At 28.3% G+C, this 16,866-nt stretch overlaps 1 protein-coding gene across 1 annotated transcript in view; it reads right to left on the reverse strand.

The window, feature by feature from the left end:
* Positions 1 to 1,720: 1,720 nt before the first annotated feature.
* The window catches only part of LOC127285429 (lachesin-like), a 195,179-nt gene continuing 180,033 nt past the window's right edge, over positions 1,721 to 16,866 (reverse strand). The window contains exons 7-8 of the mRNA XM_051311434.1: positions 16,541 to 16,697; positions 1,721 to 2,195 (exon numbers count right to left, since the gene is read on the reverse strand). Of these exons, the coding sequence (XP_051167391.1) occupies positions 2,059 to 2,195; positions 16,541 to 16,697 (294 nt within the window). The 3' untranslated portion in view covers positions 1,721 to 2,058. The remainder of the gene's footprint in view (positions 2,196 to 16,540; positions 16,698 to 16,866) is intronic.

Here is a 16,866-nt window from a genome sequence, read left to right on the forward strand (position 1 = left end):
TATAGGTATGCATAAAAATAATACATAAATGTTTCCACTAATTCAATAATAACATTATTACGTTATATTCTCTTAAGAGCAATATTTACATGAATAAACGCATTTTACTCTATACGAGTAAGCTTATAATGTAATTTAATTAATTTGAAATTCATTAATGAGATTTTCATTGCAATTTTGTGAAATTTTTTTGAAAATAATTATTTGTTTTTAATAATGAAAGCAATTATTTTGGTTTTTAATTTTATATAAAACTGTATATATAGTACAATATCAAAATAAAGTTGAAAAACAATTGAAATTATAATTGAATTAAAGAAACTATTGCATTTTAAAAATATGAAATTGGTTTATACATTTTCATATATGGAATGATTAAAAGTATGTAATTATCTATAAATTTTTGTTAAAACAGATTTCGTGTCCAATTATACAGTAAGATTATTTGACTATGAATCACCCCCAATATAGTGTTAAAGTTTATGCAGACTTTAGTATATTTTACTTTAGAAATATGCAACTCGATTTACAGCCAAGTTTGAAAAAAACATTGAAGAGGAGTCATTTTTAAATTTGCCGCTTGAAATTGGATGCGCGCGATGATTTAAGGCCAGGTCCAAGTCGAGTCAGCTGTTCCTTTGAAGTTTCAATGGAACAGCTGACACGACTTGGACCTGGCCTTAAGTCATCACGTGATAGCAGAAAAGGCATATTGGAAACCATTTTGGTTATACGAAATCAAAACATAACCCCAAATAATCATCGTATTTGACATTATTAATAAAAAACAAATAGAAATAAAAAATAAATAGTCATTAAAAGATTATAATAATGATAAGGAAAGACGTCGTTTATTTTTTATAGAAATTTTTCTATCAACCTCTCAAAATTTTTTGACGGATTATTCATTGTTGCGATAATTGTGGTAAATAGAAAAATAATTAAAAATAAATAAATAATAATAATAATAATAAACATAATATTTCTCTTCCACATCACACTATGTAGATAAAATTGCCAAACACTTTTTCACTAAATTTTTATTTTAACTTTTTTATCATTATTATAATCTTTTAATGACTATTTATTTTTTATTTCTATTTGTTTTTTATTAATAATGTCAAATACGATGATTATTTGGGGTTATGTTTTGATTTCGTATAACCAAAATGGTTTCCAACATGCCTTTTCTGCTATCACATGATGACTTAAATCATCGTGCGCATCCAATTTCAAGCGGCAAATTTAAAAATGACTCCTCTTCAATGTTTTTTTCAAACTTCTCTGTAAATCGGGTTGCATATTTCTAAAGTAAAATATACTAAAGTCTGCATAAACTTTAACACTATATTGGAGGTGATTCATAGTCAAATAATCTTACTGTATGTCACGCGCTCTGAAGAAAGGAATCTAAAATGTAAACAAATTATAGGTTATGTTAATGATAATTTAACCTTGAACATTAATGGATTGTACTGAGATTTCATAAAAACGCGCTTTTCCTTGCCAATGAGAGACTTATCTTGGCGCAAGCGCAGTTGCGTTTAGATACGGTCATAAGGTTATTCAAGTTGGGTGGGGGAAAGCCAAGATGGTTGCTTGCTGGTGCACCTATCAGCCTATCAGCATTCATTTCCACGAGAAATTTCTCGTGGAAATGAATGCTGATAGGCTGATAGGTGCACCAGCAAGCAACCATCTTGGCTTTCCCCCACCCAACTTGAATAACCTTATTGGCAACCTGTGACATAACCTATAATATTTTGCTTCTTAATTATCTTTCTTCAGAACGTGTTTAATATAAATAATTAGAAATATAAAAAAGCATATGATTTCTTTCAATTTCCGCAGTGATGGAACTATATTTACAAAAGCGTGAAATATTTTTATAAAAAGAATTTTTTTTTTTTTAATGTCCTCTCGCCTCTTTGTCGAGAAGTTTTGTAAATTACTTGAAAATTAAACTAATAAATTAATGTTGGCCTCTTCTATCAACAGATCCTTGTCTAGAGTGTGCATGTATCTTTAGCGAGGTACACATAAAATACTGTAATTGCTTTAATGCAGGAAAGTTTGTCTGTTTCGGGCGATGGTTAGAAGCCACGCCAAAGGAAGGAGGAGTCGAGACCAACACCTAATGTCACTTCCGGAAGAGATGTATTCAGCATCCCTTTGCATGGCTTCGGTTCGCTCACCTAAAACAAAAACAAACAACTTTATAATTCGAAACAACATTCGTCTAAAGGAGCAAATAATTTCTCCCATTATTCTAAAATTTGTATTCACTGAAATAGTTCAATTTTTAGAAGAAAAATAAAAAAATTATTTTTAATATTTATAATACAAATTTTCTTTTTAAATATTTTTTTATTATTCTTATATGATAGACTAATAATAAAAATTGTTTTCAAAAATTCAATTGAAACCAAAATTGATGGGCTCTGAAAAAAAGGAAGTTGGAAAAAGTTATAGGTTATGTTTATGATAGTTTCACTATTATGATTAAAAGTTCTTTTTTTTGATTATATGTAAAATCAAATAATCAATTTTTATTTTTCATATGATAAAAACTTAACGATTTGTATTTAATTCTCTTTGTGTATTTTTAGTTTTTTTTACTTACTCCAAACTATCATAAACATAACCAAAGATGATAACGACATCACAAAACGCAACTGCGCTTGCGTTACTATAATTTTTTCTCATTGGAGGAAAAAGGCGCTCTTATTTAAAATGCTTTAATATAAGAAAATATTTAGAAAACAATAAAAAAAATTTTTTAAGTGTGTTAAATTTATTGTTACAATGTTTTTCAATAAAAATTAATTTTTATCAATTATTTGAAGATTATTATTAAGTGCGAATAATTTTAAAAATCTTATCAATGCAAATCTCAAAATAATTGATAAAATTTAATTTTTAATTTAGTTCTACATTAATAAATTATTTAAAATAATTATAAATTAATAAAAAAAATTTTTTTAATTCAGATAATTTTAAATTTGGACCACAAACAACAGATAATTATTATATGTAAAATGTAATTTAATTAATTGGTTATAATTTCAATTGATTGAAATAAATATATTTTTTTCTTCTTTAATATTACTTCACATAAAGAAAATAAATATTTGGAAGCTTTTGATTTATACAGGGGGAATAAATTTGGATGAAATGAAAGCCTAGGTGCATGAACTATTCGATATATAGAGAGGGAAATTAGCAATACGAAACCTTCGTCATTACACGTCAATACAAGCCGGCTTAGGGATCAAGAGACTGCTACATTATACCTATGCTTTTGGCTAAATCCTTTCACATGCGATTCGCAGTAGGCTCAGAAGTGTAATAGACCACGATTTGTGGTTCGAACAATTTCGATACCAGAATCGAAACTCTTGTCTATTCAGCTCTTCTTCACCACATCAAGAAACTTCTCTGGATTATAATTTAATTATTCGATAACACGCTCATTTCCTCCTCAATAAATTTCAACACTATACATAGATATATATATTATGTACAATCATAATTTACAATACAAAAGCATCAGTATTTAAAATATTTATTTACTTTGAATTTAATTTAAAACTGTTTTTTTTGGTATTAATTTTCAGAAAATTTTCAATTTTTCAAAATTATTAAATTTTTTTTCTTCATATATATGTAAATAAAACGTTTAAAGCCAAATAATAATGTAGCATTTTGCAAAATCACGAAAATAAAATCAATATCACGATGCGGTTTCGGGAAAAGGGGGAAATTTTATTCTTCCATAAAATGGTTTCAATTAAAACAGTTTTATACAGAGCTTACGCAATAAATAAAGGAATAAAAGTTTTTTATAGAAAAATCAGTTATTCGACGCGTGAAAATATGGTATTGCAAAATTCTCGGATTTATGTCAATCATCATGTTCGCTCTTCAAAACTTCATTTGAAACAAAATTTCTTCTTCAAAAAAAAAAATGCTTCTCTTCGGAAGCTTTTTTTTCTTTTTTTTGTACTATCCTAAAAATTTATTATCGAAAAGATTTTTCAAAAAAACAAAAATGAATCGAAAAACAAATATTTTCAAATAATTGAAAAGAATATTTGTATTAATTTTTTTTCATTTATATTTTCTGTAGAATTTGTTAGAATATATTGAATGATGATCTATTTAATTCCATATAGACATATATATTGATAGTAATATTTTAATTAATTAAAAAAAAAAATAGTAACGCTAAATTTAGCCCATTTTTGGGCTCTCGAATTTCGCATTTAAACTTAGTCCAAAGTGCTTAATATTGATGGACAATAATTCTATATAAATGTTTACAGTTGAGTATAATCTTTGTTTTGAAAATACAGTTTGATAAAAGTGTTAAAATGTGGTTAAAATATAACAATTAAAACACGCTCAGATTCACTTGAAACTTATGATTCAAGAGTTTTTTGGGTCACTGATTACAAATCTTGCGTCAGTTTTAAAAAATTCAAAATGGCGGATTCAATATGGCGGACGATTTTTCAAAAATTGATCGGATTCGCTTAAAACTTGTTACTCGGGGGGTTTATAAGATCACTGATTACTAATCTGACATCAGTTTTCAAAATTTCAAAATGGCGGATCCAATATGGACGATTTTCAGGAATCATTTCCGTCATTTAAAATTTTTGAAAACTGACACCAGATTCGTAATCAGAGATCTCATAAACCCCCGAGTAACAAGTTTCAAGCGAATCCGATCAATTTTTGAAAAATCGTCCGCCATATTGAATCCGCCATTTTGAATTTTTTAAAACTGACGCAAGATTCGTAATAAGCGACCCCAAAAACCAAGTAATAAGTTTCAAGCGAATCTGAACGTATTTTCATCGTTATATTTTAACGTTGTATTTTCAAAACAAAGTTTATGCTGAACTCTAAACGTTTATGGAATTATTTTCCCTGAATAGAAAGCACTTTGGACTATGTTTAAATGCGAAATTCGAGGGCTCAAAAATAGACTAAAAAATAGTAGATTTTAGCGTCACTCTTTAAGAATTTTTGAATTCTTTGCAATATTGTTAAATGCTTATTTAAATTATTTAACTGTAAATGAATAAGATTTTAAAGATTTGATTTTCTACGCATTTTCTTAGAAATCCATTAATCTTCAACTTTAATTTTTTGTTAACATATTGGTCACTGATGACGAATATGATAGATTTTCAAAATGGCGGACTTTTTTTTGTTAAAATTCATTAGATTTGTTTAAAACTAGTTACTAACAGTTTTAGAGGTCGCTCATTACGAATTTCGAGTCGGTTTTCAAAAATTCAAAATGGCGTAACCAATATGCTGCCGTCCCAACAAGAGTAGCAGTAACTACATTTTGGATAAGTCACTTATTGGTGGCAGTGGCAGTGGCAAGTAGGTGACTCATCCTAAATGCAGATACGGTTATTCTTGTTGGGGCGGCAGTATGGCAGACGAAAAAATTAAAAATCATAGATTTCATTGAAATTTGTAATTCTGAGGTTATTAGGGTGAATTATTACGAATTTGATGTCAGATTTTCAAAAAAATTTTAAATTCAACATGGCTGATCCAAGATGGAGGACGAAAAAATTAAAAATCATACAAATTTACTGTAAAATTTTATAAATTCTCTTTAAAAAAAAAACAGAAAAAATTTCAATAAAATGAGGAATATTTTCAAACTATGAATATTTCTTTTGAAATGTCGTTTTAGAATATATTATAGTTAAAGGGGAAAAAATAACTGACGATTTAAGAAAATAAAGAAATTTGACGAAACGTTGCTCCTTTGACAAAAGACACAATTCTTGAATACTTTTCAGATTTGCAAGTATTGCAAGTATATATACATATATATACGATAAACTGCGAAAGTTGCAAGACAGTTTAAAGCATAACTGTTCCCAGGGCAGTCGTCGGTTCACATTCATTCAAACCTTGCTCTTCTCTTTCTCTCTTTTCTTCTCAGTTCTCTGTTCTCTCACGAGTAACAATATTAAATTTTCTGTTGGCAATGGTCGACTGAAGTTGAAAAATGGTTGCAAATACCATCGAGTCGTCGCGAAAAAAGGAGATATACCTCGTTTTATTTCTTTTTCTCAAGGCGAATGAATCGCGATCACCCAGCTTCCCATGACAAGCGAAATCTAGAAAGAAAAGTTTCACTTTACGCGATAAAAGAATTAACTTAATACTCTTAATGAAAGAAAGTTTTCTGCTCGTAAGATCCTATTGAATCTGAATTTGCGGCTTGTAATTAGAATGGAGCTTTATATTTAATGTTTTAACTTTGCACTCTCCTTTTATATCCTCTATATTTATATGATCTTAATATGCTTTTTTTCTACAATTTCTGATTATATATATACATATAGGTATGTATAATACTACTCTAGATAATTACCATATAATTAAAAACTAGTATCTACTTTTTAAATTAAATAAAATTCCACCTTTTTAAAATCAATTTTTAACTTTAAATGCTTCTCCTCATTTAGTTTTTCTCATTTAAATATCAATAAACTAAGTAGATTATTTCTTGTTTTCAGTTTAATTGAATTTGAAAAAAAAAATTTCAATCGATTTAACATAATTTTTTAAACTACTTTTATATTATGTGTGTTGAGATGATAATATTATATTTAAAATTTATTACACCAAATTATAAAAGATTAAGTTGTACAATTTCAACAAAAAAATGTGTATATATATATATGGGTGATTTTAAATCTGATGTTATTTTTTCAAAATTAAAAATGGTGGATTCAACATGGCGCCGATTTTTGAAAAAAATTATCGGATTTGATTAAAAATTGCTACTCGGAGGTCTTTTTAGATCTCTGATTACGTATTTGGTGTGAGTTTTTCCAAATTCAAAATGGCGAATCCAATATGGCGGACGAATGAAATTGCTCAATAATATTTAATTATGTTAAAAGTAATAATTATTTTTAATATTTTGAATAAAATAAATTTGTTTCAGTATATAAGAAAAAGTATTTATAATTGAGGAAAAAAACTTTGAAAAAAGACGTCACTACTATGCGGATTTGACAGTTTTCATGCGAAGCTTTTACAGCAAACAAGGTCAGTAATTTCTTTCCAGACGAACGCTTTGAGTTTTCTTTCTTCCTTGACTTCTTGATGGAAACTAATTAATTTAATGTTTCCTTCCCAAGGCAGAGAAACTTCAAAAAAAGAGAAAAATAAAAAATTTAAAGAACTTGAAAAAAGTACTAATTTTATATAAATATATATATATATATATATGGGTGATTTTAAACGCCAAAGTGTAAGTCCATCTGCAATTGCATCTCCGATTTTTTTGAGATTTTTTTTTCTTTTGGTACTAATTGAGACTAGCATCCATGAATTTTTTCAAATTTTTTTAACAACCCGTTTTCGAGTTATGGAATTTTGAAAATTGGAGAATTTTCATGACTTTTAATTTTTGAATGCTCATAACTACTTTAAAAATGCTTCAATTTTAAAAGTCTTTTTTTTTAAATGTGTGCACTGAGAAAAATGTTTAGTCAGAGCAACCAAACTATTTGTTTGAGTAAACCAAAAAATTTGGTTGAGTGTTTTTTGTTGGCATAACAAAAATTTTTGGTTAGCTCAACCAAATTTTTTTTGTTAGGTCAACAAAAATGTTTGGTTGATCAAACAAATAGTTTTTTTTGTAAAATTAAAAATTTTATTCTACCTCATTTCTTTTCTTTTTATCTTTTTTATTTATTTCATTATTTATTAACAATTTAACATTGAATTTATATTTATCCAATTGATTACCAAAATGTTTGGTTGAGATAACTCTACGACTTTGTTTCAGCCAACCAAAATTTGGTTACAAGAACCAAAATCGCCTAACCAAACAATTTTGTTGCAAACACTAAATTTTTTTTCTCAGTGTGTTTTTAAACGTACTTTTCAAAAAAGAAATCGTAATTTTTTTTTAAACGATATTACTATCAAATTTTTGAGTTTTAATGATAAATAGTCATTTTTCTCATTTGACGTATTGATCGATTTTTTCAAAATTTTTTCAAAAAATCTACTTTTTATTACGAAACTTTTAAGTCTAGCCCGATAATGGTCAAACGATTTTTACAATATTTTCGGGATTTTTCAAAAATTTTTGGATTTTGATTTTTTTAAAAATATTTTTGGTACTCGAAAACGGGTTGCTAAAAAAATTTGAAAAAATTCATGGAAGCTAGTCTCAATTAGTACTAAAAGAAAAAAAAATCGGAGATGCAATTGCAGATTTCGAAAAATTCAAAATGGCGGACGCAAATAATAAAAAAAATCGTTCGGATTTGCTTGAAACTTATTGTTAGTTGTGGATTTTAGGGATCGCTGGTTACGATTCTGAAATCAGATTAAAAAAATTTTCAAAATTCATAATGGTGGATCCAAGATAGCAAACTTTATTTTGATAATTGAAATCTGACTTCAGATTCATAATCAGCGACCCCAAAAAAACCCCAAAAACAAGTTTCAAGCAAATCCGAGTAATTTTTTTTATTGATTTGTCCGCCATTTTGAATTTTTTGAAATCTGACTTCAGATTCAAATTCAGGGACCCAAAACCCTTAGAATAGAACCTTTTTTATAAAATAAGAAGATTTTTAAAAAAACGTGACACAAAGAGTTAAATACATTGAAGTACTATATACACTGTTAGAAAAATCTGTATTAGATTTTATATACATGCGTATGAAGCGAATATGCACTACAGGTATTGAAATCTAAGATACATGTATATTAATTTTAATGTGCCAACATGGGGGCCTCAGAGACCTATTTCACCAAACGGTGTTTATTTCATTGATATTGAAAATTTATTTCAAATTGAAATAACAGTGTGTAATTAATATTTTCTTGTACCCCATAAAATTTTTCTAGACAAGTGAAATAACAAGTTCATGCAAAAGAAATTCATCAGTTTTACCGGTTAATCGAAAGCAATTTACGTTTTTGGTAAAAAATAAATATTCTGTTTACATTTACTTACACTAAATGCTCCTACTTTAATTAAAATATTTAATAAATTGTAGGATGAAAAAAAGGTATTAGACATATATATATATATATAAGTCGTCATTTGTTTCTGATAGTAAAGAATAAATGAGACTTGAAAACTCGGTGATGGGCAATTATGAAAATTGAATTAACTTGCAATTAACTTTCTTAATTAATAGAATCGCGGAATTGTATCTTTAATCTCTTAGAGGAAGTGGTTCTGTCAGGCACAGGGGAAGAGTCGCGTAAAGGATGGAAAGACATGTATATACTATAAAGAAGAAGGAAACTGGAGTGAGAGAGAGAAAGAGGAGAGAAGGTGTGTGCTGAGACGTCGTTGGTGGTAAAGGGACTCACAGAGTCGCTGTAAGTTTTGATATAGAGCGCAAACGTTATTTACGATCGCATAAGAATTAGCTCTGAGAGAGAGAACCACCATCACCACTGCGGCAGCCACTATTACACTATCTATATTCGAAATCCTTTTTGCGAAATCCTAAAGCATTCTCCTTCTTCTTATCGTCATTAAATTTTACATATCTTCTTTGCAGGTTAAACGATTTTCATTCTTAATTCCCTCTCTCACTATAAATATAAATATGAGTCCATAGCATATCAAATTATATTGTATTGTCTTCTTGTTTGCAGACATTAAATTACTACTTTATGGAAAGTGTATTTCAAGATATGAATTACGGGAGAACGAATTCATAATAATGCAAAGCATTTATACCAGTGAATTTATGATGATGTAAATTCATAAAGCGAGAAATTTTGAATACAATATGAATAAATGGCATATTGAAAGACGAAAAATTTCTTCACAACTGCTATATTTTATACAATTATTATTTATGCATGAATTTATTAATATTTTCAATGCATGTGGTTAGAAAAAACATCCATTAAATTTCATTTGTATAATATATTCATTGATATTTAATGAATTATATGTTATAAAATAAATATAACCAAAAACATATTTTCTTTATTTTAATTATTTAAATTATGGCTGTGTGTAATATATTTTAATCTATATATAAACTGATGTTTGAGGTTAGGTTTCTTATAGAGATATACGAATAGGTAATTTTAGGACTATAATCGAATCAGTTATAATTATTTCGAATATATTAAAATTATAATTTTTAGGGTTTAGTGGCTCAGGGTCGAAAGCCTTATAGTTTCGCTTTGGCGTCCGTCCGTCGTACACTCGTATGGTTTCTATGGCAACTGTTACCATGACACCTGTTTCCATGGCAACCGTTTCCATAGCAACCGTTACCATGGCAACCGTTTCCATAGCTACCATTACCATGGCAACCGTTACCATAGGAACCGTTACCATGGCAACCGTTTCCATCACAACCATTACCATAGCAACCATAGCAATTCATAAAATAATGTAATTATAAATTATTTATTTTGTCCAAGACCACAAAGGCTTGTTTTGAATCTAATAAACTAAATATTTGTCATATTAATATCTCGTTTTTCATTAAGACCTTAACGGCTTATTTTAAACCATTATTTGTGATTGATATTAGTTATCAACTACTTTCTAATCCAAATTAAAAATTAGACTATGCTCGGAGTAAGACTTTTTTTTCCTGTGCAATCTACAATGAGAATGAAAGTTTAGTGACTTAAAAGTACATGTATTTTCAAGTATTTTCTATCATTGAAAAATAAAAATTTTACTACTTCTATACAGAAATTTTTTAAACAACTTTTTTTCTTCACTTTAAAACTTCTATTATGTTATTATTTACGGAAAAATTATTTTCTTTTTATGTAAATTTTCATTGACTGTACACAAATGAGTTTCATCGACTATACTTTTTTTTTATTGCCTGACGCTTCGCGAGTATATAGAGTGAGACACTTCTATATGTTTCAATAAAGAACCAAAAAATATATATATATATACATATATACAACGATGAGATGTGTAATATTCGTAAAAGCAATGGTAGCTCTGTGTGCTTTCCACCTGTCGAGAAACGCGTGAGAATTGCGGTAAACCGATATTTATTACAGAGGCGAAGAGCTTCAAGGATTTAATTCCGCGAAACCGACACGGAACGTTTTAGCCCTATATGAACATATTAATATCATATACCATATATATATGTATGCTAAAATGTAAATTCACAATCCGCAAAATATATATATATATATATATAAGCAACTGATCAAAAATCGAATTTATATATAATTATTTATTATAAAAAGATTTCGCCGCTGTCTCCAGGATTTTACTAACAACGTCAAAAAGGCAAGTTAACGATAAACATAACCAATAATTTCAACATAACCTCAAAAATCATTTGACTCATATGTCAAAAACATAGGTTAAAACGAACATAACCTCAAAATTGATGATTGTGAATATAGCCACAAGTCTAGATGACCGTCACTGATTAATGACGTGAATATAGTCAAAAATCAAACATAACCTCAAAATTGCAGGTCATAGGTCAAATATAATCTTCAAATAGATCATAAGGCCACCTATGACCTACGATAAAAATATTTCGCCGCCGCCGCCGCTGATTCAAAAAGTTTCAATGACGTGAATATGTCATGTCCCAATCAAAAATTTACTAATGGCGCAGTACTGGCGCAGTACTGACAAGTGTTTACGCAGTACTGGCACCCAGTATTGGCGCCAGAGTTGGCGTAACTTTGGGATGATAACATTTTACCAGTATTGGCTGCCAGAGTTGGCACCAGTACTGGTAACCACTACTGCTTCAGTACTGGCTGAATACTGGCAGTTTTGTAATTTATTGTATACGAAAAGAAAGCTTTAACTGTAACAGACATAAGTTTCACTGCAATAAACTAGTATTAATCAAAAGGAAAATCTATTTGAGCCAGTACTGGCTCAATATCGGCTCAGTACTGGTTTGCCAGTACTGGGAGGGTGGTACTACAACAGTACTGATACAATGAAAATACCAGTACTGGTTCAGTACAGACTGCCCAGCCTCGGCAGCCAATACTGAACCAGTACTGCGCCAGTAGTTAACTCTGGTATAATACTGACATTTTTGGTTGGGGTAAATCTATATGACAGTTATTTTAGTTAAAATACGAACATAACCTCAAAAATATAAGATTTAGGGGGGCGCAGAGGGGCGAAGCCCCCTATCGTATATAAATAAAATGTGTGTGTGTGTGTAAATTTGAGAGAGAGAGAGAGAGAGAGAGAGAGAGAGAGAGAGAGAGAGAGAGAGTCTGTGGTAAGAGACAATGTATATATTTGCAAATACGAGAATATATGTCAACATACATCTCTGCGACAGCGTCGAGGAAAAATTGCGACTTCCGCAACAGAATTCACGATAATAGAGACCACCCTGTGAATCTAGCATGCAAGCTTACTGTTCCACTTCTCAACTCTCTCCCTCTCTCTTCTCTTCCACGCCATCGTATCCTTACATTGTACTTCCAAGGGGATCAAGTAGACAAATAGTTGGAAAGTGATATACAGTTATTTTCAAGAAATTCTAGAAGCCAGACGGAAGTAATGTCTTAGGTGCGTATAAACTTCTATTTCTGAATAATGTTTCTTGCATTGTTGACCTTATTTGTTTTAATATTTATTACCATATATTTTCTATTATTATATATAATAGTATAGCTACTGTAATTTCAAAAGTCTAACTGCCAACTCATCTTATTCCATAACTACTAAATTATACACAAAATGCAAGTCGATTTTGACTAGAACTAAAATTATCTTTTACTATACTGCTTTTTAAAAATTGCAAGAATACATGAGTGATTCTTCAGAAATGGTCGTTTTTGAAAGAGAAAGATTCTTTTTTTCTTTTTAAGTAACTGGAATAAATAAATTATAATAAATAAATAATAATAAATAAATAAATAATAAATAAATAATAAATAAATAATAAATAAATAATAATAAATAAATAATAACAAATCAATAATAAATCAATAATGAATAAATTCATTAATAAAATCTATAAAAATTAAAAAAAAAAATGATAACGATTTTAACTTGTCTTGCGTGTGGTATTTCCACACGAGACGAGTTTTGTCTGACTGAAACTGACGTTTACTACTTACACTACACAGTTACGAGAATTCATAAAAGTTTAGTCTGACTGTCACTGTCTTCTACTACTGCCAGCAGAATTATAAATATTTGAAATGTTTCATCTGACTGTAACTGACTTTTGCTACTGGATAACAAAATATAATGTAAGATCACATAACAAATAATGCGAATACTTTGATATCATAATGTGATATATAATTGTTATTTTACATATGGGCAGGTCCATGCCAAACCAATTTATCGTCGACTTTGACAATGCATCAATTTTAACCCCTTAACTGCTGATGACGACAATTTTGTGCGTCAAATCTTCGTCATCGCAGTTAACCTTCGCCGGACTGGATACTTTTTATATACACGGTTGACAAGATCCCACCCAGGGTGGGCCAAATGTTTTCTTCTTTGTATATTGCAATAAAAACTTAGAATCATTCAGTTTTTTTCCAAAATTGTTATATGTTACCAAATAATATATTTTATTAATGTTTTGTTGATTTTTTATTTGTTTAAACAATTTATTATTAATAATTTATAACTTTTTCAAATATACATACGACAGTAGAAGAATTTTATAAATTTGTTACCTTTTCTTCGTAGTTATTAATTCAAAGGTTATAAATAAAATAAAATATATAATTCAATTTGCAACAACTATTATTATAAATTGTTTAAACAAATAATTGTTGCTATTTATTAACATTCTTCATAATATTCCTAGAAAATTGCAATTTTTTTCTAATTTTGCAACTTAACAAGCACAACATAATAACACAAAGATTTTATATGAATTTACTATTTAACCAATTGTTTAAACAAATAATTGTTGCTATTTATTAACTTTCTTTATAATGTTCCAAGAAAGTTGCAATTTTTTTCTAATTTTGCAACTTAACAAGCTCAACATAATAAACATGAAGATTTTATATGAATTTAGTATTCAAACGATTGTTTAAACAATTTATTGTTGCTATTTATTAACTTTATTTGTTTAAACAATTGTTGAATTAATAATTTTACTTCAAATCTATCTTTTATTATATTCGGCTTGATAAATTGCAAAATTAGAAAAAAACTGCATCTTTCTAGGTGCAGAACAAAAAAAGTTAGTAAATAATAACAATAATTGTTTAAACAATTGTTGAATTAATAATTTTACATCAAATCTATCTTTTATTATATTCCGCTTGATAAATTGCAAAATTAGAAAAAAACTGCATCTTTCTAGGTGCAGAACAAAGAAAGTTAATAAATAATAACAATAAATTGTTTAAACAAATGAAAAATGCAATATAATATTTTTTATATCTATTATTTGACATCATAAAACACTCACAGTGAAAAGTCTGCATGATTTCAAGTCTTTTTGTAAAATAGAATTAAAAAAATATCTGAATCATCCCGGTTATCTCCGTACATACATTGATAAAAGTTATAAATAATCAAGAAGAAATTTTTTTTAAAAATTTGTTTTTACATTTTTTGAAAGTTCTTAAGATTTTGTTCAGTGACTTAAAATCGCGATTCAATTAAGGCAAAACTCTAGAAGATATGGCAATTTCAATTTGTCTGGCCCACCCTGGGTGGGCATCTTGTCAAGCGAAGGTTAAGGGGTTAAAAAATTTCATGCAAAAAATTATAAAATTAAAATTTACTATAGAGTAGGACGGGGCATGAATAGTTAGGTAAGACGTTTTCGAAACTAGTGACCAAAGCTGAATTTGTATCTGCAAACGAATAGAATTTTTTTGAAAGCCTGGTTATTTGGCTATAATTTTTATAATTAAATTAAAATTATGAAAAATTAAAAAAAAGCATAAGACATAAAAAATGTATTTTAATGCGCTGATTACGAAAATCATAGTGCCAATATATACCTCTTGTCATTTATTTATTGACATTAAAATTTTTTTAAATTTATAAAAACTTAATAAATCTATCGCTTACTAATTACTAATACCAAAATTTCGAATATTGTACAATTCAAACAACTTGACTAGATTTTTTTAATTAAAAAAAAAAAAAATAATAATATTACCACTAAAGAAGGAATTTATTTAAATTTCTTGAAATACTATTTTTAGTTTAAAAATTAAGTTAATGTATTTAGCCATAAATACTGAGATTAAACGTGTAATATCTCAATTTAACGTAGTAAACTTTCTATCAATTTCTGCGTTTTGTGCAAAAGTGTAACACGAATTAAATTACAAGTTCGTTGTACGAGACGAGAATGAAATTCCACTCTTTTGAGAGGATTTGTCACCCTAATTAGAATAGTTCAGATTGCACTGGAAGAAATTTAAAGAGCTATCTTTCTTACTACATCTTGTTTTTGGTTTGCTTCATTATAATAAAAGTATTTTTACTTTAAATTTGAAAAAAAAAAATTTTTTCCTTTTTTGCTAAGAAAAATAAAAATTATGATCGTAAATTACTGTGTAAAATAATGTTTTATAATATCTGTAAAAATAAATCAAAATTTGAAACAAACCATAAGCTCTCAAAGTGTAAAAATCAAATTTTCGGAAATTTAATTCATAAATGTTCTGTGTGGGTGATTGAATTTCATGTTTTAAATAATCTGGCTTGAGGCTTGTTTACAATATTATTATACGTCTAGTAGAAAAATCAATTTGGATATTGTTTGTATACAAAGTGCTTTTATAAAACTAAATGAAAAGCTTTGTGTTAATGGTATAAAGTAACATTACATGTGTATACATATATTGGGATCTCTCTTGGGGGCGTGGTTTATGTTTTTGACCTTCTATCAGTTAGTTTCATTTTTCGCCACTAAAGTAGAAGCGATTCTGATTGGTGGATGCGACCTCCCGTCAGTAGTTCAAAAAATCCTACCAGATGGCGTATCACAGTAGAAGAGATCCCAATATATATATTGGAAAATATAACCTCAAAATTAGGTCAATTTCTAATTCAAGTTAAAATCAGAGCCAAAGAACTAACAAATTTAAAAACGTAGATTCTTGAAACAGTAGCGGCGGTTTGTTACTACTTTGGCTCTGATTTTAACCTCAAACCCAACGACCTCTTGAACTATAGAAATTGATCTAATTTTGAGGTTATATTTTCATATTTGTTAGTATTTTTGCCCTGAAGATTCACTGTAAAAAGAGGGTACTAAAATAGTACCGATTTTAGGTATTGAAATAGAACCAAAAGGCAATTTAGTACCTAAAATTGGTATTAAATTAATACCTCTCGTTTTACAGTGTTGACAGGTCATAAAACAAGAAACAACTGGGTTTGAGCTTAAAACATAACCTCAAAATTAGGTCACAAATCTGTATGTACAAATCGTAAATTAATCAGCAACAATGATGATTTTTCAAACAAAAAATCTCCCAATGTATAAAGAAATAATTATGATAATCTAAAAAAGGGAAAAATAATGTTTACCTGGATCAACGACTAAGGTGATTGTATCTTGTAGACCTTCGGTTGGTCTACATGAATATTTGCCAGAGTCATCTGGAGTAACAGATGCAAGTGTTGCTGACGAAATTGTTTGAGCTGAACTCTTTTCAGTTTCAACATTAATGCCTCCTCGTTTTGCCTAAAAATAATAATTATATTTTTTTTTTTACTCTAAATTTAAATCATGTACAAATTTTACTAAAAGAATAGTTGAAATTTTTCTAATAACTGATGCAGTTAAGGAATATTTTCACTGTACAGAAAAATGTATGAAATTCAATCATATATTTCACTAAAAATCAATAAAA

Source organism: Leptopilina boulardi, unplaced genomic scaffold (genome assembly GCF_019393585.1).
Source record: "Leptopilina boulardi isolate dan_hultmark-lab unplaced genomic scaffold, ZJU_Lbou_2.1 LbouV2_121, whole genome shotgun sequence".
Taxonomy (NCBI): Eukaryota; Metazoa; Arthropoda; class Insecta; order Hymenoptera; family Figitidae; genus Leptopilina; species Leptopilina boulardi.